This window comes from Purpureocillium takamizusanense, chromosome 1, assembly GCF_022605165.1.
Source record: "Purpureocillium takamizusanense chromosome 1, complete sequence".
Classification (NCBI taxonomy): Eukaryota; Fungi; Ascomycota; class Sordariomycetes; order Hypocreales; family Ophiocordycipitaceae; genus Purpureocillium; species Purpureocillium takamizusanense.
The window spans coordinates 1,559,894-1,581,878 of NC_063068.1; the positions used below are offsets into that span (position 1 = coordinate 1,559,894).

The 21,985-nt window shown below is 56.9% G+C and overlaps 8 protein-coding genes across 9 annotated transcripts; 4 read left to right on the forward strand and 4 right to left on the reverse strand.

Moving 5' to 3' along the window:
* Positions 1-15: 15 nt before the first annotated feature.
* Positions 16-3,435, reverse strand: JDV02_000518 (uncharacterized protein). Its single transcript, XM_047981335.1, has 8 exons — positions 2,878-3,435; positions 2,732-2,821; positions 2,173-2,671; positions 2,000-2,122; positions 1,535-1,942; positions 1,403-1,470; positions 1,138-1,349; positions 16-1,072 (listed from the first exon to the last, which is right to left on the reverse strand). Exons 1-8 carry the CDS (start codon positions 3,114-3,116, stop codon positions 303-305), a joined length of 2,409 nt encoding a protein of 802 aa, XP_047837294.1. The 5' UTR covers positions 3,117-3,435; the 3' UTR covers positions 16-302.
* A 1,943-nt stretch (positions 3,436-5,378) lies between these two features.
* On the forward strand, positions 5,379-6,791 carry JDV02_000519 (uncharacterized protein). Its single transcript, XM_047981336.1, has 2 exons — positions 5,379-6,188; positions 6,249-6,791. The coding sequence occupies exons 1-2, from the start codon at positions 5,474-5,476 to the stop codon at positions 6,785-6,787; spliced, it is 1,254 nt and encodes a 417-aa protein (XP_047837295.1). The 5' UTR covers positions 5,379-5,473; the 3' UTR covers positions 6,788-6,791.
* A 1,505-nt stretch (positions 6,792-8,296) lies between these two features.
* Positions 8,297-11,008, forward strand: rec8 (R8 protein; the record flags this gene model as incomplete). The annotated part of the gene is made up of 4 exons (XM_047981337.1): positions 8,297-8,315; positions 8,376-8,412; positions 8,475-8,765; positions 8,835-11,008. 4 exons carry the CDS (start codon positions 8,297-8,299, stop codon positions 10,588-10,590), a joined length of 2,103 nt encoding a protein of 700 aa, XP_047837296.1. The 3' UTR covers positions 10,591-11,008.
* On the reverse strand, positions 10,929-13,000 carry MRS6 (Rab proteins geranylgeranyltransferase component A). 2 transcript variants are annotated; one of them, XM_047981339.1, is made up of 3 exons: positions 12,789-13,000; positions 11,634-12,724; positions 10,929-11,447 (listed from the first exon to the last, which is right to left on the reverse strand). In XM_047981339.1, the coding sequence occupies exons 1-3, from the start codon at positions 12,860-12,862 to the stop codon at positions 11,107-11,109; spliced, it is 1,506 nt and encodes a 501-aa protein (XP_047837298.1). In that variant the 5' UTR covers positions 12,863-13,000; the 3' UTR covers positions 10,929-11,106. The 2 variants fall into 2 exon arrangements, with proteins under 2 accessions (XP_047837298.1, XP_047837297.1); XM_047981338.1 differs by having other exon boundaries at positions 11,634-12,739.
* A 279-nt stretch (positions 13,001-13,279) lies between these two features.
* JDV02_000522 (uncharacterized protein) lies at positions 13,280-14,524 on the reverse strand. Its single transcript, XM_047981340.1, has one exon. The coding sequence runs from the start codon at positions 14,409-14,411 to the stop codon at positions 13,395-13,397; it is 1,017 nt and encodes a 338-aa protein (XP_047837299.1). The 5' UTR covers positions 14,412-14,524; the 3' UTR covers positions 13,280-13,394.
* Positions 14,525-15,564: 1,040 nt separating this feature from the next.
* Positions 15,565-19,551, forward strand: JDV02_000523 (uncharacterized protein). The gene has a single exon (XM_047981341.1). The coding sequence runs from the start codon at positions 16,757-16,759 to the stop codon at positions 19,313-19,315; it is 2,559 nt and encodes an 852-aa protein (XP_047837300.1). The 5' UTR covers positions 15,565-16,756; the 3' UTR covers positions 19,316-19,551.
* A 561-nt stretch (positions 19,552-20,112) lies between these two features.
* JDV02_000524 (uncharacterized protein) lies at positions 20,113-20,681 on the forward strand (the record flags this gene model as incomplete). The annotated part of the gene is made up of 3 exons (XM_047981342.1): positions 20,113-20,309; positions 20,382-20,518; positions 20,596-20,681. The coding sequence occupies 3 exons, from the start codon at positions 20,113-20,115 to the stop codon at positions 20,679-20,681; spliced, it is 420 nt and encodes a 139-aa protein (XP_047837301.1).
* Positions 20,682-20,850: 169 nt separating this feature from the next.
* On the reverse strand, positions 20,851-21,532 carry JDV02_000525 (Molybdopterin synthase). Its single transcript, XM_047981343.1, has 2 exons — positions 21,363-21,532; positions 20,851-21,298 (listed from the first exon to the last, which is right to left on the reverse strand). The coding sequence occupies exons 1-2, from the start codon at positions 21,499-21,501 to the stop codon at positions 20,940-20,942; spliced, it is 498 nt and encodes a 165-aa protein (XP_047837302.1). The 5' UTR covers positions 21,502-21,532; the 3' UTR covers positions 20,851-20,939.
* Between the last annotated feature and the right edge of the window lie 453 nt (positions 21,533-21,985).

Here is a 21,985-nt window from a genome sequence, read left to right on the forward strand (position 1 = left end):
GTTTTGCTGAATCACCATTCATTGTTCATGTATTGTGCAAGTTCCAATCCCCGAATTACATATCGCCTGACATGCTTTTTGGCTCCGTCCCAGTGGTTGCCCATTGCTTCCCCTCGGTGAGGACAATTCTAGGAGTGTATGTACAGTGTCGCTGTGATGTATACGCCCCTTAACGCCATGGCATCCATAACATCATGCAAGCTCATTATGTGTCATAGCACGCATCCGTAACAGTCCTCCGTAAGTCCTCCGTAAACACACACTTCATCCTCATGCATGCCCACATGCCCATCCAAGGTAACTTACATACTGTCGAGCCATGCTCCTGTGTTCATCCAGCTTGATGGGGCGCCGTCAATGTAAAACTGAAGCTCGCCTTCGAATCCATCGTTGCCTGGTCCCAGCTGCGGGTAGTAAGGCGCCGCCCCGGATGGCGCCCCCAAGGCATACGGCGCGGCGCCTGGTTGGTGTGAATCAAATGCCTCAATGAGCATTCCTAACCCGTCGACTGGCTGCCGCCCGAGTTGCGGAGCGTTCTGTTGTGGTGACATATACATCTGTTGCGGCGTGTTTTGGAGCGGCTCTTGGTGAATTGCTTGCCGTTGGTGGAATCCGGCTTGATGAGGCAGTCCGTGATGGAGGGGCTGTATAGGGGTGTGATACTGCTGGTGATTGGGGGGCGTCAGTATCTGCCCATTCGTGGAAGACGGTAGAGCAGACACCACAGTGCTATGGGGCGACTGCATTGTCGTGGGGGTGAGCATCTCGGGCTGAGTTCCTGGCTTGGGGAGCACAGCGTTGTCTGGTAATGGCGGCGCGTGCCCGAGGTGTGGTGGCGTCGGCGCTGTCGGAAGCGGAGGCAATTGCCGTATCGCGCGAGGTACCGGGTCCTTGCCGTCGTCCATACTCCCCTCTTCCTTGAGTGCGTCGGATTGGGGGTCAAGACTAAACCTCTCCAGTGCCTCTACCCAACGCGCTGCGAGCGGCCAAACCTCCTTGCATTCCCTAAGGATGGTGATGGTGCGCTGCAGCATGTTTGGACCGTCTCGCGCCAGGATGTCATCTCGGCACACTGCATCACGAGTCAGAAGGCGACGACAGCCAAATAAGAGGCTCTGCTGGGTAGGATTAACTTGCGTTTAGGATATTTGCAGATATACGTCGAAAAGAGGCCACAGCTGTAGACGCAAAAGGCAGCTATCTGTGCGCCGACGCTCTCGTCAGGTGTACGATCGGTGAATTGGGCATCAACCTGTTCGTACAGTTGCCGAACGTTGCGGAAGAGGTCCCGAGAAAGATCCGCAAAGAAAGCTTGCCTCTGCGAATCCTTGGGGTCTGGTTTGATGGCACTGTGTCTTGTGAGCTTCCGTGGACCTAAGGGATTAAAGGGGATGAGACATACTCTATCAAGTATGGACGCCGCAGTACAATGTTGCACAGCCTGGTCATCATAGTAACGCAGAGGTAAGCCTGAGAGGTTGGTCAGTACGATCCGGCCGTCAGAAAGGATGTCAAGGCCGGTGAGGCGGCTCACCAAATCTTGGCCTTCTGCCTTGTACCCCTTGAGCAAAAAGTTGCTCCACATGTGCTCATGTGGAAGGCTTTGTTCCCAGTCTTTTAACCTTCGGACCATCATCGAGAACTCGCTCGTCGGTTCCCAAGGCCGAGAGCTCTTGCTGTAACTCATGGCGCGTCGGCCGACAATGCCCCAAAAGTGATGGATCTGCATCAACGTCGCAAAGAGTGAGCGGTTCGGGTCTCGGATTAGAGATGGATTCTCCACTGCCGGCGGGGTGCCTTCCAGCGCCGCCCGCGATCTCGGCTCACGACCATGAGCAAAGTCCTCTTCATTGCACGGAAGCAAAGCTGTGATGTCGGCGGCGGCAAGCGACACGGGTGACAAGGGTCCGGAGTGAAGGCTGTCTTGGCTATGCAGCATCCACTGCGATACCGGGAATCAATACTCAAGACTATCAAAGGGTGGAGCGAGCACACCTACCAGTGTCCGTCGTGCAGATTCCGCTCGGATGATCAGGTCAGGCGTGGGATTCTGCACCTGATACGTCTCCTCCCGGTGCAGCTGCATCAATGCAGCCATGCGCATGGCAATGCCCATGTTAATCTGCGATCAGTCAGCGCCCGCTCTGCGAGGCATGATGTGCACCGACATACGTAGCTCTTGTTTCGCAGGCCACTCCCTTGCTGTGCAATGCTAAGGAGGTAGAAAGCTTGACATCTTTCCAATGTTGGCTCTTGATACACCTCCCCAATGGCGATGCTGGCGGAACGCTCCATGAAGAACTCGGCGGCCTTGACGCCTGTACCGTAGCGTGCTTTGAGCGAAGGGCTAAGCCGCGCGGAAATGCTGAGGATACTCATGACGAGGAATAGGTTGACAGAGCGGTGGTCTCGGCGAAGACGTTCGGGGAACTGCTGCTTCGGGACGAACCCCAGCTGGAAGTAGTACCTGGTGAAGCGGTTCACGCCGTCGATGAGGTCTTCCAAAGGCGGGAGATTCTCCCAGTTGTCAGCTGCGTGATATCGACCAGCGGGTCCTTCCAAGATGCTCCGCCGGATCTTGGCAACAGCCGACTTGGTGGACCGATCGGCCCTTGTGCGAGGATGGCGGTATTCGCGGTCATTGTCCGCTTGTCCTCTGGCCGGAAACTCGCTTTGATGGGGTCAACGAAATAATTCGAGCATACGAGAAAACCGTTGACAAGAGACGTACCATGCTTCAGGGCCGAGGCCAGCCTCAGCACAGGCCTTGCACGGGGGCTGGGCCTTGTCATGTATGCATTTGCTCCTCATGCGTCGACATCTATTGCTTGCGATGAGCACGATGGCTGCGCGTGGGCATGGGGAGCTCGGACCAACCTTCGGCATGCGATCGGTGCCCTGCGCTTGATGGGACCCGTGTCGCCCGGGCCGCTGCTGCCAACTGTGCCCGGGTCTCCGCCGCTGGTAACGGAGCCGGGAGCAGAGGTGGGAGCCGCAGGAGGAGCATGATGATGAGGCGGCGGCGGAACGGCATGAGTACGGGAGTGAGCATGAGCGGGAGCGGGATGGAGCCCGAAGCCGGGACCTGGCCCCGGGTTGACCCCAGCAGGGTCCATGGAATGGCCCGGGAGTCGCGATTGGGATCGCCGGGTCGTGGCTGTCTCGCGTGGGTTGTTGGTGCGGTTCTCGAACTGGCTGCGGGTCGACGGATTGCCTGCCGGAAGAGGCGGGATCTTGGATGCGGCACGCGCAGGGGCGGCAGGCAGACGCAGCGGGCAAAGCAACGGACGAGTGCAACGGCAGTGCAGTGCAGCGCGGCGCAGGCCAGCGGCCGGCGAGTCGATGAGATTAGCGGGTGCGTTGAGCCGCCAGACGGAGGGGCGAAGGTGTCAGCTGCGACATGACCGGGCTGGGCGTGAGAAATTGGGATGGGAGACGATGGAGACTGGGAAGAAAGAATAGAAATCGCAGAGTTGCAGCCGCGCGCCGAACCGGGACGGGACTTTGGGGCACCGCACGCACAGCGATGGGGACATTGGGGGTTTGGGGGTACAGGTACAGCACCCCGCAGGCATCTTTTGCCCTGCCGCAAGGTACCTTCGTCCCAGCTGTAGCTCCGCGAAGCCACCTGAATGGAGGCAACGCTGGCGCTGCGGCAGGCGGGCTGCGTGTGCCGGTGACGCTGGCCTGGCACCACCAGCTGAGCTCCATCCATGACATGACTGTGAGAACGACACGTGACCCCCACCGGCCATGGTCCACGAGTCGAGCCAAATCCTTCTCAGCGATTGACGACGTCACTCCCCGATGCTCGGCGAGCAACAATCAACATTTTGAGTTTGCCTACTTACTCGCTCATCAAGCCGCAGGAGTACCGTGCGGTATTCGTACAGACTGCGAACGGCTGACCCCAGGAACGGCCAGTTTACCGGCGCACCTGGATTGGTCCGCTACGATGGAGAATTGTGCCTGGCCGCGACTCCCCCCTCATGATCTTTTCTTCACAACTCCCGAGGTGCTTGGTGAGGCCGCTCAGCGGAGCCTGCATCACGCGCACGTTGGGGCTCGAAAAGCGTTGAAGACAATGTCTCTTCGCAACTGCCGTTGAGACCCAGCCAGAAAGACTTCCAGCTTGATGGATGATGAATGATGCGGGGACATGTCTGAGACAGACGCTCGCGGCAGTGGAGGAGGCTGCTGGGCGGAAGGCCGGGCGGCTCTCGTGATGCCTGCCTGCGGCGACGTGTCTACAGGCTCTGGGTAAGTACCTACCTACTGTAGCCGAGGCACCTACTACCTACCTAAGCTTCCGGGTATCGTCAGGTGCTAGCTTTAGTACCTACCTATACTGTACGGTAGGCTCGTAGTAGTTACTACTAATAGTAGCAGTAGCAGCAGTAGCAGCAGCATAATCATCACATTGGGCTACCTTGGTACCCCTACCTACCTTGTAGGTAGGTAGCTGGGCGAGGCTGCGGCCATCGAATCTTGCACCAGACCGGTCCTCTATGCGGCCCGTGTCGAGTCTATCCTCCGCCGAAGCCCTTGCGCACCCGCTGCGAACTAGTGATCCTGCATCCCACGGCAAGGACTTGGTACGCGATGATTTTTAGCCCCCCACCACCATCAACCGTCACTCACTCTTCACAAAGTTCGGGCGAGGGGGGGCGCAAATGACCTGCAGCCAGTGTCAGACGTCAACGACTGCCTAACGGCGCAGCAGCCAACACCGGCCAAAGCCCAGTCAAAAGCCGGTTTTACAAAGCCCCTTGCCTGAACGGCTACGGCTGTAAGTACGTAGCCCCGCAATAGCTTCATTCGTACAATCCCGTTGTTGGCGTCGCCCAAAGTGTGCGCGCAGTCTGCGTCGGGGGCCGCGTCAACATCGCCAGCGCCGTCTTACTTGTTACGTTGGGGGTGGGGGAGGCGATACTCGCCACCAGCTGTACCGTCAAACGCCTCTTGCTTCTGCGACTCAATCTCGTTTGAACCCGCCCGTGTCAACGCCCGACCGGCCGCAACAGGATATTCCCACTGCGGCCCCATCACACTTTCGGGCCCGTGCAGCTGTTCAGCCACCAGGGCTCAATGGACAATGGCGTATTGTTGTTGGTCAGCGTTGTGCGCCTGACAACCTATTGTGAACGCGTCTTACCACCACCCGCGGACGTAGCCTAGATAGTCTTCTGCCGCGCTCATGTGTCAACCGCCCGTCAGTCATTCTTGGTATTCGAATAGTCTTGGCGGGCATGGGTTCCGTAGGTGATTGGCATCAAGCCCGGCACGGCTGTTTATGGGGCACCGAGAGGAATACAAGAATGCTTTATCAGACATGCCCTCACGTCTTGAGACAAAGTTCGCCAACCCCAGCGATCGTCCCAGAGTTGTGAACGTCGATACAAATGAGTGTCAACCCGCCTATAACACACTCTCCCGAATTATAGGGCTAGAGGTCTGGAGCTCGCCCCTTTCCATGGCTCAGTTCAGGTTCCAACCTGCCGCCGACCTCAAAGGTCTGCCCGTCGAGCTCAGTTTGCTTATCCTCGACAAGCTCCCCGACATTCGGACCCTTACAAATGCTGCATATGCGGTGCCGTCACTCTATAACACGTTGTTAGCCGACGATGCATCCATCTCCACGCGTATCTTGCATAGGGAACTGCCCGACTACCTCTGGACACATGCAATTGTTGCCCACCTTGCCCGGCGGCTGGCCCGCAGCAGCGGTGGATTTGATAGCTTGGAAACGAGTTCTGATATAGACTCCCTCGTCGACAGCTTTCGTTCCCTTCGAGACGATGCACCCGCCTACAGAGCAACTCGTCTCGAAGCCGTCGCTATTCTGCGCACCTACGGCAGGGTTGTTGAACTCCGAAATCTCTTTGTAAAAGACTGTCCGTACACCAAGAGCCAAGAGCTCATCCCGCTGCGAGATTCTCTTCAACGACAACCCCCCGAGTCTTCCGAGCTGGAGCGGATCGAACGAACAATATACATGTTTGACATTATATCGTCTCTCTGCAAAGGCATGGTTTTCGGCAACCCAGGCGATGCAGCGTACGTATCCAAGTGCTACGAAAAAGTGTCGGCTCTCCAAAAGGCACTGGTGGAACGGCTGATGGCGCCGTGGGAGCTGTATCAGGTCTTGCACGTGCAGGCGTACTTTCGACGTGCTCTCTACGGGCTTGGTATTGTCATCCTTAAGGCGAATCTCCTATTCAAGCTTCGCTACTAATCACGCGGAGCAGACCGAGACGAGCACTTGACCGAGCGAGTCCTTCCAGGGATGCTGGTAGGCGGTATCGACTTCGTCCACCAGGCACTTTGCGTTGTGGGAAAAGCCGGAATCGACGACTTCATACTCGGTCTGGAGAAGCGACTATTGCGCGAGCCGCAGAACATATTTGGCGTCCTCGTGTCCCGCGGTATCCATCAGACCTGGACCCGAATGAACGCCAAGACGTTTGACCACTATCGTCCGTTCTGCCACGATGGCGACCGGGCGGGATACCAGTCTTGGAAGAACCTCGAGAATCTGTACCAGAGGTTCACCCTGGACAACGACCCCAGTATTCTCGACCTATTTCACAATTGGGTCGCGGCTAAGGAGGGGCGGATTGACCTGATGGCGGCGAGCTTGTGGAACGATGGCCGCTGGGACGACATTGAGCTGGCAATTCACCCGCCGCGGGCGGACTGGTGGAAGGGGATCAAACATCATTGGAACTCGATGGCTGTCGGGTTTCAAGTGCTTACCGATCCAGCTATCGTCACTATCAAGGAGTAAAGGAACGAAGGGGAGGGGTGAGGGTTTTGCATAAAGCCATTGATTGATGCCACGACGCCATCTTGTACAATATGCACTGTCAGCAAATGTAGGATATACACCAACCAAGCAGTGGAATTTCCCCAGTGCCTCGGCGCTATAATTAGGCATTCTGCTCCTTTCTAGAGACTAGGTATCCTGGTATAATGTCCATTCAACGACAGATCGTATGATACGCAGCGTATGCTGTGGTTGAGCGTCGTGCAGATGCTGCAAGTACGAAGTACGCCATTTAATGTGCAAGGCAGCCGCAATTGATCGCTGCACCGTAATACCTTCCCACACTGTAATATATCACGACATCGGTGACATTGACCACAACAGCAATCGAGTTACCGCCACCACTAAGCCGACACTCGCGGCCATTAGCCTAATCTCGGAGAGACATTTTAGTCCACTCTATCGAAGCCGACGTTTGTAAGTTGAGCGAATGCACCGGCGATACCTTCTGGCGGACCACATACAGCGGCGTTCCAGCCAACATGACATCTATCTAACCACGACAATGATCGATGCTTCAACTCCGTACAGTTTCAGAAAAGCTTTGAGAGCCGTTTGAAGTGACACTGCCATAAGGAAATCTCGTCATGTAATGAATTCGAGTCCTTTGACTCCAGTGGCTCACTACCGCTATTTCTATCCTCTGGAGTAAGCCAGAGTCATCACGGCAGCTAAACTGCTTTGTTGATAGGACTTCCTCAAGGCGGACGCTTTCGGATTGAAACAAATTTGTGTTCCTACCTCGGCTCACACGCGTTGAATCTTCGGTCCAGTCTTTAGCAACAGGAAACAAGCTTAAATCCTTTGTGCTAGACACATTGGCAAAGCTCCTCCGTGCCTTGGACGAAATCGGTGGAAAGCACCGGCCAAGTGATCAACATCAAGGCGCAATGTTTCATGGGCGCAACATAAAATCCAGGCGTGAAACTGTGCAGAAGATCTATGTCGGTGGTGCAACGCAGAATGGGCCAGCAGGATGAAGTTGCTGCGGCACGAACACTGGTGAGTCGCCTGGCAGCAGGATCAGCGGGAAACGTTAAGAGGGAGCAGGACCAATAAGTTGCTACCGAACAGCTCAAAACATTGCATGACTGACCTCGTCGTCAGTCTTGCGCTGCTCTGGAAAGTGCCAGAAGTGTGTGGCCTCAGGCCTCAGGCGCTCAGTGAGTGCCGAACGCCCACCTCCCTACGGCCACCGCCTGTTCAGTGCAGCCGGTGCCCTGGGCCACGTCCGTGAAAGAGTTTCTACGCAGACGCGTCTCGGCGCGTGACTCTCGCATCCTCCTTTTAGCATGCTGTTTTCCTCTGCAGCCTTCTCCAACCACCGTTCTCCTCCAAGACCCCTTCGACACCCCCCCCTTACTGCCGCCCCCTTCCAACTCTAGACGTTATATTCTCATTCAATCTATCTGTCGCTCACTAAAGCGCCATATCGCGCGTGGGGGACGCCCCGGACGTCTCACGGTCGCCATGTTCTACAGCCACGAGAGTAGGTCGAGCTCTCAGCAGTGTGAAGCGGCCAAAGACTGACTTCCGTCCTCCAATATAGTCCTTTGCAACAGCCAGTATGGCGTCGCGACGATCTGGTATTTACTTCTTCGTCTCCGTGAACCTGTTTGATTGCTTGAGTCTGTGCTGACCCGTACAGGCTCGCGGCAACGGTGGCCAAAGGCAACGCGGCCGGCAAAGGCGGCCTGCGTCCTTTGACCAGAAAGGCCGTGCAAGGAGTCAATGTCCCGAAAGCGTGTGCCACCATCATCGATCCTGGAGCACCCCTTGCGCTGCGCCTGCAGAGCAGTCTTCTGTTTGGCGTCTCGCGCGTCTTCGCCCAGCAATGCACATACGTCCTCGCCGATGCTGAGAAGATCCAGTCCGACATGATGACCTTCTTCCGCGTGCTCCAGACGAGCGAACTTGACCCGCACGCCGGCAAGACTAAGTAAGTTCCCTGTTTCACTTCTCTCCAATGTTGCGCGCCGAGGCGTGAGGAAGAGCTGACTTGTGCAAGGCGCCACAACATTGTTCTGGAAGACGACCCTTCCTTTGACTTGTTCAACGCACTGCCCAACTTGGACTTTCTTCGCGGCAGCGTGGATAATCTCATTGGAGTGCCGAGCCAGGGCTCCACGAACAAGTACTCGCAGATGACTCCGCGCCGCCAGAGCCAGTCCAGCCTTTCGTCTCTGAGCAACCCAGCTCTGCTGCCGTTCGACCTCCCGTCCTCTTTGTGCGCGGGCAGTTTCCATCTTCCCTCCGAGTTTGGACACCGAGACTCGCCTCTTGCAGGCAAAAGCCGTGATCAAGACAACATGCCGGAATTCATGCCTTTTGTGGACGACGAATTGGATCCCATTCCAAATGTCAGCCTTGATTTTGACGGCGATGGCAACCTCCTGGGTATCTTTGATCAGGAGCCCGAATTACCTCCTCTTCCCGATTTTCCTGGCGATGAGTGGCAGCTGGATCAAGGCAGAGCGGGTGTAACTGGCGAAGCCGAGGTGCAGCCGTTTCTCCCACTCGGAGCTGAACAGGAGTTCGGCATGGGCGAGGCCGTACTTCCAAACGACGAAGTGTTCGTCCCACGTCAGGCAACCAAGGAACCACGCACCGAGTCTTACACCAAGACCTCTCAAACAACAGACACGGAGCAAGTGTCGGCTCACAACCAACGCATTCGCCGCCGAAGGCCAGCCTCAATGGTAGACGGGACCGCACACCTTCCTCGACAGGACCTGCGCAACTGGGATGCCAACTACGCGGAGAACATGGAACGCGAAACGAGTCGCAAGCGCCAGAAGAAAATCACCCCGACCCAGGCCAGAAAGAATGCCCTTGCACTGATCTATGGCAATAGAATTGCCAATGTCGGTCTCGTCAAGGGCGTGCTCGGCATCACTCACCCTCTAGCAGAGGATTTCGCCGGCCGCACGCTCGAAGCTCGCCTTCACGGACTCAATCCTGAAGACCTTGAGCCCGACGCGGTCCAGAAAAGAGGCCGACGACGCAAGTCACCCGAGGCTTTCGCCGAGGAGACTGCTGAGGAAGAGGGCCTACGCAGCGTCCGTCCTCGCATCCAAGGAGACGCCGAGCTGGGCCGCGCCAACATGCATGATGACGGCGACGCGGTGGTCTTTGGCGACGACGACACGGCCCCTGAGATGGGCCTCGACCCGGCCGTGCCTATGGAAGAGCGCCATTCCTCGTCCATCATGCCGTGGATTCGTTCGGCATCGGCCGCTCGCGTTCATGGAAGCACTCAGAAACCCGCGCCCGATCCCAGTCCCCTGCATGGCCGCGGCAGCGTCCTCAACTCCATCGAGCGTCACAGCGATCCAGCAAACCACCCCCTTGGCCCTGCCGCTTTCGAATCCGCGGACTCGTCCATCGACTTTGGCGGCGACATTGGCGCCCTGGACTTCAACCGCGGGAACGACACCCAGGCGTCGCACACCGGAGGCCTCGACATGGCGAGCCAGGAGTTCCTGAGTTACGCCACCGCGCATGCCGTGGAAAAGGGCGTCGTTCGCGGCACGGACGACGACGGCGACGAGCGACGCTGGATCTCGTTCCAAGACCTCGCGAGCCCGGACTCGCACAGCAAGGGCATCGCCGCGCAGGCATTCCTCCACGTGCTCTCCCTGGCGACCAAGGGCGTCGTGGCGGTACAGCAGGACGGCACGGAGGCGAAGCAGCCGTTTGGAACAATTCACATTGGCGTCACAGTCCAGCCAGCAAGAGAAGAGTCTTGCGACGAACTCGCCTAAGCATCACTTGCTCTCAGTTTTTATCTCCTTTTTCTTCTTCTTCTTCTTCTTCTTCTTCTTCTTCTTTTTTCTTTTACGCAACAGCATCATCGGGTCGGACTCAGACTTTAAAATCGACTTGAAACGGGGTGCGGACATAGTCGAGCGCGCACAGGGAACGCATCAAGAGTAGTGACATTTTACGGCGTTCAAGGTTAAATCGGCCTTCTTTCATCGATCATGGGAGTTAAAGGGAAACAAGCATCACGGTATAGCTATCATCAGACTTGGGGCCATGTGTGCCAAACGGAACGATATTTTGCTGGGAGGATTCTTATTCAACGGGTTGCTAGTGGGTTCGGTTGAAACGTCTACCGGGGAAAGGCCCCAGGATTTGAAGTTGACAAAAGACGACCGCCAGAGAAGAACATCTGCGCTCAGTCAGACACGCCAAATTATATTTATACAAAAACGTCGAGATATTGACATCGAGCATGATCCATTCATAATTCGTACACTGCCTGTGGATCCTTCCACTCACGCAGCAAATGCATCATCGTCATCGACAGCACCCTCACGGTCCTCGAACTGCATGTACTCTACGTCACCAGCACTATCCCCCATGACCATATCCCAGGCCTTTCTGACAGGTATAAGGAGAGCATCGTCGAACGCGAGATGCGGCGGGTGTGGGCTGAATAAGCCAGTCACCTTGTCTACGTCGAAAGCACCCGTGCCGCCTCGCTGCTCATAGCTGAGCCGGTACAAGCATTTGGGTTGATCTTGGTCCGGAGAGAGGGCCCGAAGGAACGATGAGAGCGCGAGTTCAAGCAAATCCTTTGAAGTAGGGCCGGAGATGGTGCTGAGATAAACAATACCTGGACGAATCTTGCATTAGCAACCTGTGCATAGACACTGTGTGCGACAAACAAATGTAGAAAGCGTGCCGATCAGGTTGTCAGAGTTTGATCGTCATTGTTTTTCAGACAATGTAGATAAGTATTCGTTTTGATTGATTCATCCTAGCACAAAGTTGGGCATCGAAAGGAAAGAAGGGTACTCACTTTGTCCACTAGGGCACTCCCCAGTGTCACTTGAGTGCACCGATGCGTATACGGGGTGATCCGAGACGGTACCATCGGACCTCGTGAGGGATCCTGGAGGGAACGCCACGATTGAGACGCAGGGCGTGGGGGTACCTTCAGCGATAGTTTCGAACATGGCTGGCATGCTCGATTCCACGACAGCTGTGAGGCGACACTGGCTGGTGCAACCCGCTGCGAGGTTTGCCCAGTCTTGAACAAGTATTCGTGACTTGACCACCACGTCGTTTGTCAGTTTGACCTCGATTTCTTCGCCGCCTGACCCTTGCGCTGCTGGCACGACCCGCGCCTCAGAGATGCCTGTGCCAAGCATGTACACAGCGCCGCCGACTGCGGCGGCCCGGCAACCCACTTGGGCGATCTCGGAGAGCCCTCCCCACTTTGGGTAGACCGCAGCGAAGCCAGTGCCAAACACTCCCATCGAGGTCAAGTGTCTGTTGATCAAGGTCAAGCCATCGGCCACTGTTACCCTCCCATCCAAGCTGAGTGTGAGCGTGAGGACGTAGGATCGGAGGTCGTGGTCAAGTTTGAACTCGGACTCGAGGAAGGCCGCCAGGTCATCCTTAGCCTTTGGCTTCCAAAGCTGGGCGTGCGGCTCCGACTCAAAATCGAGGACGAACTTGAGAAACTTCATCAGAGAACGTTTTGAGCGAGTGGGAATCGTTTTGTTGGCGAAAACATCCTCTCGGGTAGATGGTATTCGATTCAGCATCGCGGGCGTCGCTGAGTCGGTAGATGGTCGGTAGATGAAGAACGACCCAACCGCCAGAAACTCAATCTGACGAAAGGCTTTGGAGGATACCAGCTGCGAGAGGAGTTCGGACCGCGCATGGATGAGCTGGGGCGCAAGTGCCAGGCTGTAGGCGCGAGGAAAGGACAGTCCGTCCTCGGCCTTGTTCACTTGCGCGCCTGCGAACGCGCCATCCGCAACCTCCGATGCGTATCTCTCGACCCACTCGTCGGCCTCTTGCAGACTCAAGGCGGCCTCGGAGCCGCCATAGTAGTCGTTGGGGTCGACATGGAGTATGCTCTTCCCGGATCGTGACAGAGCTCTTCAGCGTGCGAGCCTAGGTCAGTCAGAGGGAGCGAGACCAAGCCAATGGAATCCGTGCTTACAGGGCGAGAAGGGCCTGTGGTAGCCCAGTGCCACTGATCACTACATCCCACTTTGTGTCTGAGAGGGATTCCATGGTGGTAGATGTGAGGGGATGGGGAAGAGGAAAAGGGAAAAAGGCGAAGGTTTTTGCCTGCAACTCGGAGAGCTTGTTTTTGCACACCCGACGGTCGTGACCTTGATTAGTGGGGGCGTTGCGAAATTGTTAGTGTCAGGGTCAGGTGGGGCGGCGCATTTCAACACACCCAAGCCATCTCGACACCAAATTTGTTCTTTCTCCTTCAAACCGCTCCGTTTTTCACGCAGTGTCCTGAGTGCCATAGGCACGTGGCACCGCGTATCCAATAGTTTCACTATTTGCGAGCGGTAGATCGACCCGTCTGCCGGTATCTACTGCCCTAGAATAACGTCTGAAAGGGTAGTTCGAATGGTTGACACATGCCTCCCTCCCGCCCATCCACCGCGGGATCTGCGTGGAGTGGACAAACAAATCGGGCGCATCCCGCCGCCACTCTGTGAAGCACAACAAGACCTGAGCGTGACACTTGAATACAGTCATTGGGTGATCGTGATGTTACAATTGTTGCCAGGGTATCATATTTCGTCCACTATTGACTTATTGCGGCAGCAACATCTTTCCACCGCTTGGCGGTCCAGTCGATGAGCTGCTTTGATCGCAGGTGCTTGGGGCTGAGGATGACGCCGCCATGTTTGGAGATGGACAGGAACTTCGTATCCCCGCCACTGCAGTCAACCACCATCGTGACGCTTTCGTCGCAAAGAGATTCCTCTAGTAAATCCGGGTCTACCAGCAGCCAATACCTTCCATCGGTCGGCCGATCTGTTTCTTTGCCCGTGAACACGGCCGCGGTGCAGGCTACAGGCATACCGTGGATCGTCAGGGACTTCGGGTCCCTCCGCGAGCATATCACAAGCTCTCTGTCGCTATCAAAGCGCGCTCGGGGAATTTTGGTGTCGCGCAGGGCCGCAACTGTGGCAGCCCAGGCGGCATCAAACGGGTTCCCGTCAAACGAGACGAAGAAGATATCGATGTATAGCACCCAGTATGCAACGACGTATTTGTCGCCGCTGCCCGCATCGCCATCCTCCCCGGTGTCTTGGTCCATGGCGTCGTCGTCCGCAGCCAACTGCTCAGAGGGCCTCGTGTGCCATATCCGCAGGTCGTCAGGCTCGATAAGTTTGGAGCTGTGGAGCAAAGAGTATATCCTCGTGCTCAGAGTTTGAGCCAGCGTGGTCGGGGGGCCGCCGGGGAGAAATTGCGGTGCAGATCCAGTGGCAAGCTCGATGTTCGGCACCAGGAGGTCATAGTCCCTGAGCTCCGTCTCAACATTTGATGCTCTATGGTTCGGGATGTTTGACGTAAGGATCGTCTCGCCGCGGACGCCGCAGATGACCGTGGTGTCGCCCATGCGCACAACTGCGCTTCCATGTGCATGCGACAAACTTGAAAGATTTATTGTCGGCGGCCGAACTTCTTGAGGGGCGCGGCCGTTGCTCCTGGCGGGAGGCACATCGTCGTTTGAGGGTTCGAGGTTGGCGAGCAGGTAGGGATGAGGAGAGAGTTTGGCAAAGGTGGCGCGGGGGAGTCCCACATCGGATGCCATGGTGTGCTGATTACGTCCGGATTCACCACTGGTCCTGCAGCTTCGGAACAGGTTGGGAGCGGTGGTGCGGTGCGAATGAATGCCGATGCTGGACAATGCTTTGGATGGTGTTTTGACGGAAAACTTGGCTGCAGCCTCGCTTGGTGGGCTAGCGCTGCCAATGGAGTTGGGCGGGGCGCAAGGCTGGGGCACTCCGAGCGTCTTGAATTCACTCCACCACCTTGGCTGTTTGTGTGTATACTTCACACCTTGCACAGCTTCCCCACAAACGCGAATGGGAAATCTTCTGATTCTATTGAGTAAAAAAAAATAAAAAAAAAAACCCCCCCCATAGTATCTACGTCGGCTAAAGCTCCATTTTCTGTATAGGGAGCGGCTTGGGGGTATCACGCCGACGGGGCTGGACCCTCATCAAAGGTTTAATAGACACTTGGCGACGACGTCTTTATTTGCCAATTGCGACCGTGGTCGGCCGTGTACCTGACTGCCGTACAAGTTACGGGCTTCCTTGACCATGGCGTCGCCGGTCCGGAGAAGCCGCAAGACAGGGAGACCAGGGTGTTGCCGCATGAGCCGTTACGAACCGTAGTCGATGCAGTTGCAGGGCTGCAAATTGAGGCCGCCGCGAATCAATGTAGCAATGTGTTGGCAACGATCGTGACGATCGAGCCGATGCAACTGTTGGCAAGGGTCCCGGGGGTAGAAGGCGGGGTTAGAAGCAGCCCTCGTAAGGTACTGAACGGCAGCGACTAAAGGACGGGACGATTTGCACATTGACAGGGGCATTGGGGAAAGAGCCATTCGTCAGAGGGGATCATATCAGTGGCAACCTACTATAAGGCGCAAACCTAGCATCATCCCACCCAGCAATGAGTATGCCAGCGTGCCGGCTGCCAGCCCAGCCTTGCCTACCCGTTCGTTGGCCGCCGCGGCGTCCATGTGGGCGCGGGCGGGCACGCACCTCAACAACGCCCCAAGCTAGGCAGGCCAGCAGCCGAAGGACCTCACCAGGCCAAACGGCAGGCGAATCAGCGGGAAGCCTTTAGCGCCCGTCCCGCCCGGACCTCGGGCCGCCACAGTCGACACGCGAATCAGCACCCGCAGAAGGACATTTCCCGCCACCAACGGCCCCCCAATGGTGGCAAGCGGGCATCCTCGTCCATCTTCCCATCGCCATCGTGCTTCAAGTATTGGAGGCGTCTCGTTGTCACCGGCGTTTGTCGTCACTCGTTATTCGGCCGTCATCTCCAAGATTAAAAGCCACACCAGTCGGCTCATGCTCCAAAATCAAATCACAACGACGCCCGGCGTCAATAACGGGCGCCTAGTAGCTTCAACAACAACCTGCTCCATGGCGTTGACGATAGTGTTGATGGCGATGCAAGTTAGAAGGATAAGTGAGGGTGGCCGACCCTTGGCCCCAATCTCCCTCCTCGAAAGACCAAAAACCTCAAAGCCCGGCTGCTGCTGCCGTATGACGATCACATATGCCAGTCTCACCCACTGGTCCCATTTGATACCTACAGGCTACATGGGAGAGAGCGTGCAAGACAGCCACCGCGACTTTTGCCCATCCCCATCCCATCCCATCACGGCCGTCGGGCCTGCTGGCTGCATGTCACCCACACCAACGCCGTCGCCCGCCACGCCCAGCTCGCCCGCCCAGTCCCTCACCTCTGCGGTGTGACAGTGCTTCCCTCCCCTGCTTTGCTTGCGACCGCATCTGCAGGCGGGCCAATCTCGAGGCCAGGTCTGCCGCCCGACAGGATCTCAATTTCTTTCCCATCCCCCTCATCACTGCGGAGCGCAGCTCGCTGCTCAGAATTCCCACCCGGGGAGAGCCCTTGACTTCATCCAGCAATCCCGCATATCAAGTGTCTAACCGCCCCTGTCGCGACTGCATCCAACATCACTTCGAATCTGGCGAGGTTATTATACCCCCCGCGCGACCGTCATCCGGGCCCCGCTGCCGTGACTCTGTCCGTCAACAACCCTTTGCTTTGTGCCGCCGCTTCGATTCGTGACTTGTCTGCGCCTGTCGTCACCATTCTGCCATCGGTTTTCCGAATCGAGAGGTCGGGTGTCTCACCGAACGTACTACAAGCTACGAACATTCCGTCTTTACCGCCTCATATCGCATCTCCTCCAAGGCCATCGACGTGACACAGAGCACCGTATAGCTGGTACCGCTGCTTCCACCTCCAAATATTGCTCCGACATCCTCCAGCTCAGACGTTTTCCCCGCCGCTCACATCACCCATGTCATCGTGAGCCATTGTCTCTCCGCGACCCGTCGCAACCCGCTACAGCCTCAATCGGAACTTTGGCCGCGGTCGCTGGACGACATGGCTCCCGGCCTGCAACTTGCTGTCCGGGCCATCGCTGCCGATGCTGGTCAAGCCATCTCGAAGCTGGCCAAGCGTATCAACATCCCTCTCACGGCGACAAGCCCTCCAGGACTCGTCCAGGCCAACGTCGTCGACCCGTGGTCGCAGTCTGGCAAGTATGCTCTGGGCTGGACATATTTCGCCCTCGCCATGATGGCGTGTGTCATTGTGGTCCGGGTCTGGCACTATTGGCAGGACAAGATTCGCCAGGCCATCTACAAGCAGGAGGTGGAAGACCATTACCGACACATGTACGCCATGGACGCCGACTATGCGACGGCGCTGCACTCGGGACAGGCAGGGCAGTTCTTTCCAGAAGGCGATGGCTTGGGATATAAGCAGTTCCGGCCAAAAGCGCACTTCTCGTCAGTCGGTGTCATCAACGACACCCTGGCGCTCTTCCGGTGGCTCTTTTATCGGCCAATCCCCGACATTGCCATTGGAAAGCACAGGTTTACGTTTTCCTCCCTCGCCGTACTTGCGTGTGCCTTCATCGCCGTCGTCTTCGTCGCTCTCTACTGTTTCCTGCAGCAGCCTCTGTTTTGGCAAAGCATTCGATTCGGGTCGCCACCGGTGGCCATCCGATCCGGCATGATTGCGGTGGCTATGACGCCTTGGATCATCGCCACGAGCATGAAGGCAAATTTCTTGACCATGTTGATCGGCATTGGCCCGGAACGGCTCAACGTCTTTCATCGATGGCTCGGCTACTTGTGCCTCTTCCTTTCGCTTGCCCACATGATCCCCTTCTACATTCAGCCAGTATGGGAAGACGGCGGCATGACTGTCTTCAACCAGCTCTTCCCGGACGGAAGCGGAATGATTTACGGCACAGGCATTGCGTGCATAGTACCGCTCATCTGGCTCTGCACCGCCTCGCTGCCTTTCATTAGGCGAGCAGCGTACGAACTGTTTGTCATCCTACACATCCCCGCCGGCATCGTCTACGTGGGCTGCCTGTTCTGGCACACCAAGAACTACCTGATGTCATGGAGCTACCTGTACGCCACAGTCGGTATCTGGGTGGTCTGCTACTTGATGCGATTTTTCAAACTCAACTGGACCAAACCCTGGCGCCTGGCATTCATGGTCGGCGACGAGGCTGCCATCACGCTCATGTCGGAGAACGCAATCAAGATTACGATCCCGACGCAGATGCGCTGGAAGCCGGGGCAATATGTGTACTTGCGCATGCCCGGGATTTCGCTCCTCGACAATCACCCATTTACCATCTCGTCCCTGTGCAGCGAGGACTTTCCGTCCGAGTACGGTGAGACGTATCGCGACTGTGTTCTCGTGTTTAAGCCTTACCGTGGCTTCACGAAAAAGGTGTTGGAAACCGCTCTCGCCAAAGGCCCTTTCCACACGTATCGCGCGTTTTTAGACGGCCCTTACGGCGGTATGCGCCGTGACCTCGCGGCTTTTGATACATGCATCCTTATTGCAGGTGGGAGCGGCATTACCTCACTCATGTCACAGCTTTTGAACCTCATCAAACGGATGCGAGACGGCAAGGCCATCACACGCAAAGTCGTGGTCGTTTGGGCCGTCAAGCGATTCGAAGCACTGGATTGGTTCAAGGAAGAGATGCGCATCTGCCAGGAGTCGGCGCCTCCAGAGAGCGTCACCTGCAAGTTCTTCCTGACTTCGGCAGTGAGGCATCGTCCTGCGGCCGGGATGACAGCGCCTATCAGTGGGCAGAACAGAGCACTCAACCACATGCTCCATGACAAGCTTGATGGTTTCGTGGCCGGCATCGCCTCGAAGCGGAATTCGGCCCTTATCCAGGCCGAGGCTCAGGGCGACCCGGACCGCGAGCGAGAGCTGCGCGCGGAGAATGAAGATCGCATCACGGCGCTGCCACAGCAAAAATATCTCCAACCACACCAGCACCTGCCGCAGTCCAGACCCCATCCAGCTGCCGACGACGGGGTGCGCGTCGGCCCCAACGGCTACCCCGAGGACAAGAAGCGGGCCGTGGGGGACGACGAGTCCGAGTTTCACTTTCCTACCGTTGCCAAGGACCAGCCTCACTTCAACTACGCGCCGGTGTCGCCCCGGAAGCTCCCGCAAGAGACCGGTCAAGACGACGACGACCCGTTACCCGTCCGCGCGCCAGAGCTCGCTCACCTGCGGCGACCCAACATGCCCGAGCCATCAAGACAACGACCCGTTTCTACCCTCGGTCCGCCAGCGGGCTTCGACTTTGGCTTCCCCGAGACGCCGACGGAGTTCCAGAAGAACCTGATGCGATCTGCGTTCCCGATCCCGCTGCAGATGGACGGTGGCTGGACCATCGAATATGGGCGTCCTCAGCTGGGACACATGCTCAAGCAGTGGGCGACGGGTGGCACGGATGGGCGCGGCATCCTAGGCCGGCGGACTGCCGTGTTTGTTTGCGGGCCGCCAGCGATGCGGGTGGGCGTCGCAAACACGGTCGCAAGGCTGCAGGCGGAAATCTGGGGCGACGACGAGTTGGAGGAGATTTTCCTACACACGGAAAACTACGCGTTGTAACAGATCTGATGACTGAAACGAGGGGTAGACTCGGAGCTCGACGCTGGAGACACTGTACATAAAAAGCCTGGACGATGGACGACCAGTGAGAGGTGTTGTGGTTTTGTTTGTGATACCAAGTCTTGGCCGCCGCTGGGCACCTTTCTCCTTCGTATGAATCATTGAATTAATTGACCTAGCAGGGAGGAAGTTGACGTCAAGTGTTGTGCATTTCAATGGGTTGAGGTTTGACGAGCTGTTGTTACCGACGATACCCATAGTCTTGGTGAACGAGAACGCAGAGGGACCGGCGCATGAATCGACCGGAAAGCTGACGATTGCTCCCCAAACAGCCAGAGACCCCGATGCGGCACCAAAGTGACGTGACGTCTTACATGTTGGTCGCGCATTCAATGGGGCGGGCAACTCTGTGCGTTCGTTCGCAATGCCAACCTATCCGGGGCGCTCCAAGGACCTTGATGGGCAGCGCGCACATCACGGTGCCTCCACGGAAGATTCACTAAACACTCGCGATAACCGCAAGGGTACACGGCCGCGAAGGAGGCTCGCCTTTGTCGCGGCACAATTCACCTTTTCTCTTTTGTTCTTTTTCCCCTTTTCTCTTCGATCCTTGATTCCTTTTACCTTCCTCTGCCCGTGTCTGACCAGCTTCTCGCGCCTAAATCGCCTTGCGCAATAACGAGAAGCAGCCCATCATCCATCGCATTCGCAAACCCGCCCGCCCATCAAACAAGTCCGACAACGGTTTCCCGCCATATTGAAGAAAGAAAAAGAAAAGAAAGAAAAAACCGCCCACAATGGCAGACTTTCCAGAGCGCGACATGGAGAAAATCGCCAAGGGATGGTCCATTGCCATGCTCTACTCCAAGGAGCGATTGAAGCGGGTGCACGATTGGGAGGGCGAGGAGCTGGAGCAGGCGATCCGCGAAGGGCGGCTCGTTCTCGAGACGGTGTGTCTGTTTATCCACGCCTGCGTCAAGCGTGGGCAATACAAGTACGTTTATGCGCGACCGCTGCTGCCTCTACCGCTTTACTTGCGATGGCTGCTGACTGGGACCGCGTGCAGGCTGCCGTTCGAGTTTTGGCGGGTGCTGCACGCCGAGTATGGCATCGTCGTCTATCCGTCGGCTCTGACGGAAGACATTGAGGTGCAGGGGCTGGGAACGGACGTTACGTTTACGGAAGCGTACTACGGTCATATCAGTAGGTGTTCCCTGGGCAGTGGTTGGCGCGATCAAAGGTCAACAAGGTGTGAACTGAACTGACAAGCGCGCGCACAGTCATGCTCGGGGGCTGCTCGGGATCGCACCCACCGCGATGTCCGATGGAGTTTATTCAGGAACCTCCTCCGGTGTACCAGAAGTGACGAAGGGGGGGACGGGGCCACGACCAGTAACACGCGATATGACAAACCTTTTTTTTTCTGCTTCATTTGATATCTGCTGCATGGGACGAGGAGCGGATGAAGGGCAACATCACATGGAAAAAGAGCCAGGAGGGGGAAGGTCGAGAGGGAACGGGCATAACTGGAGTTGGTCTCAAGACACGATTGATGCTTACTTGTATACAAAGCAACGTCTCATTTTTCGTGCATGGGTGCTGCACATTTAACCCTCCCGCGCATTCACCGCGCGCCCTCGTCGATCCTCTCCCCCTTGGCGCCATCGCGGTTCGCCCTCCAGACGCCCTCCTCGCCGTGAAACTCCTCGCGCTTCCAAACCTCGACCCTCTCCTTGCACAGCTCGAGGGCCTCCTCGCCGGCGCGCCAGGCGGCCTGCCTGTGCGGGGCGGACACGGCGATGAGGATGCTCTCCTCGGCGATGGGCACGGTGCCCAGGCGGTGCGTCACGGCGACGCCCTTGAGCCCGTGCTTGGCGCGGAGGTCCACGCAGATGGACAGCATGGTGCGCAGGGCGCGCTTGTTGTAGGCTGTGTACGTGAGCTCCTTGACGGGCTTGCCGGCGAAACTGTCGCGCGTTGTCCCTGCGGGCGCGCGGTTGAGTGAGTGAGTGAGAAGAAAGGAGGGGGGTTGGCTTTTATTACGTACCTGCAAAGAGGACTATAGCGCCGGCCTCGGGACTGCGCACGCGGTTCATAATCTGCACCGCATCGAGATGGTCCCTCGTCAGGGAGACGTGGCACCCGTCTTCTGTGAGTTCCCAAGTGTCATCCTGGGCGTTGTCCATTCTGGACGGTGCGGCGCGCCGGCGTTTGTAGATGCAAGGTTATCTATCCATCGGGGGGGTGGATGGATGCAAGCGGGGAGCTCCGCCATTTGGGGAGCACTCCAGTTGTCGCATCGATTCGGGCCTAGCCGTTGCGCCCACACACGAACGACCTCTGGTTCCTCATGGCAAAGTTGCTCATGGTGTAAGCCACCAGGGAGAGCAGAGTGTCATTTGATGCATTCTAGGTACGTAATGGCATTCTTTTCGCATGATGGCAGCTCTGAAACAAGCCAAATATATTATGGTACATGTAGAGTAGTTGCCGAGACCTACAAAGTATACTACGCGGATTTTACATTTGGTTGGCAGTTAAATCATGGTGCTTTCTGTGTTATTAGTATCGATTTCGCGCCACGCAGCAGGGGGTTTCCACAAATACATGCAGTATAGATAAACGTCGTGCGGACAAGCACCAACACCAACACCACAGAACAAAACTAGT

Coding starts and splice junctions, on each gene's coding strand:
- JDV02_000518 (XM_047981335.1), bottom strand. CDS start 3,116: ATGGACCCTGCTGGGGTCAACCCGGGGCCAGGTCCCGGCTTCGGGCTC. Junction 1,943..1,999: donor AATCTGCACGACGGACACTG/GTAGGTGTGCTC, acceptor CCGGTATCGCAG/TGGATGCTGCATAGCCAAGA. Junction 1,471..1,534: donor AGGCAGAAGGCCAAGATTTG/GTGAGCCGCCTC, acceptor CCAACCTCTCAG/GCTTACCTCTGCGTTACTAT.
- JDV02_000522 (XM_047981340.1), bottom strand. CDS start 14,411: ATGGCATCCGATGTGGGACTCCCCCGCGCCACCTTTGCCAAACTCTCT.
- MRS6 (XM_047981339.1), bottom strand. CDS start 12,862: ATGGAATCCCTCTCAGACACAAAGTGGGATGTAGTGATCAGTGGCACT. Junction 12,725..12,788: donor CCACAGGCCCTTCTCGCCCT/GTAAGCACGGAT, acceptor CGCACGCTGAAG/AGCTCTGTCACGATCCGGGA. Junction 11,448..11,633: donor GGAGTGCCCTAGTGGACAAA/GTGAGTACCCTT, acceptor AGATTCGTCCAG/GTATTGTTTATCTCAGCACC.
- JDV02_000525 (XM_047981343.1), bottom strand. CDS start 21,501: ATGGACAACGCCCAGGATGACACTTGGGAACTCACAGAAGACGGGTGC. Junction 21,299..21,362: donor CGCTATAGTCCTCTTTGCAG/GTACGTAATAAA, acceptor GCGCGCCCGCAG/GGACAACGCGCGACAGTTTC.
- JDV02_000523 (XM_047981341.1), top strand. CDS start 16,757: ATGGCTCCCGGCCTGCAACTTGCTGTCCGGGCCATCGCTGCCGATGCT.
- JDV02_000519 (XM_047981336.1), top strand. CDS start 5,474: ATGGCTCAGTTCAGGTTCCAACCTGCCGCCGACCTCAAAGGTCTGCCC. Junction 6,189..6,248: donor ACGTGCTCTCTACGGGCTTG/GTATTGTCATCC, acceptor CACGCGGAGCAG/ACCGAGACGAGCACTTGACC.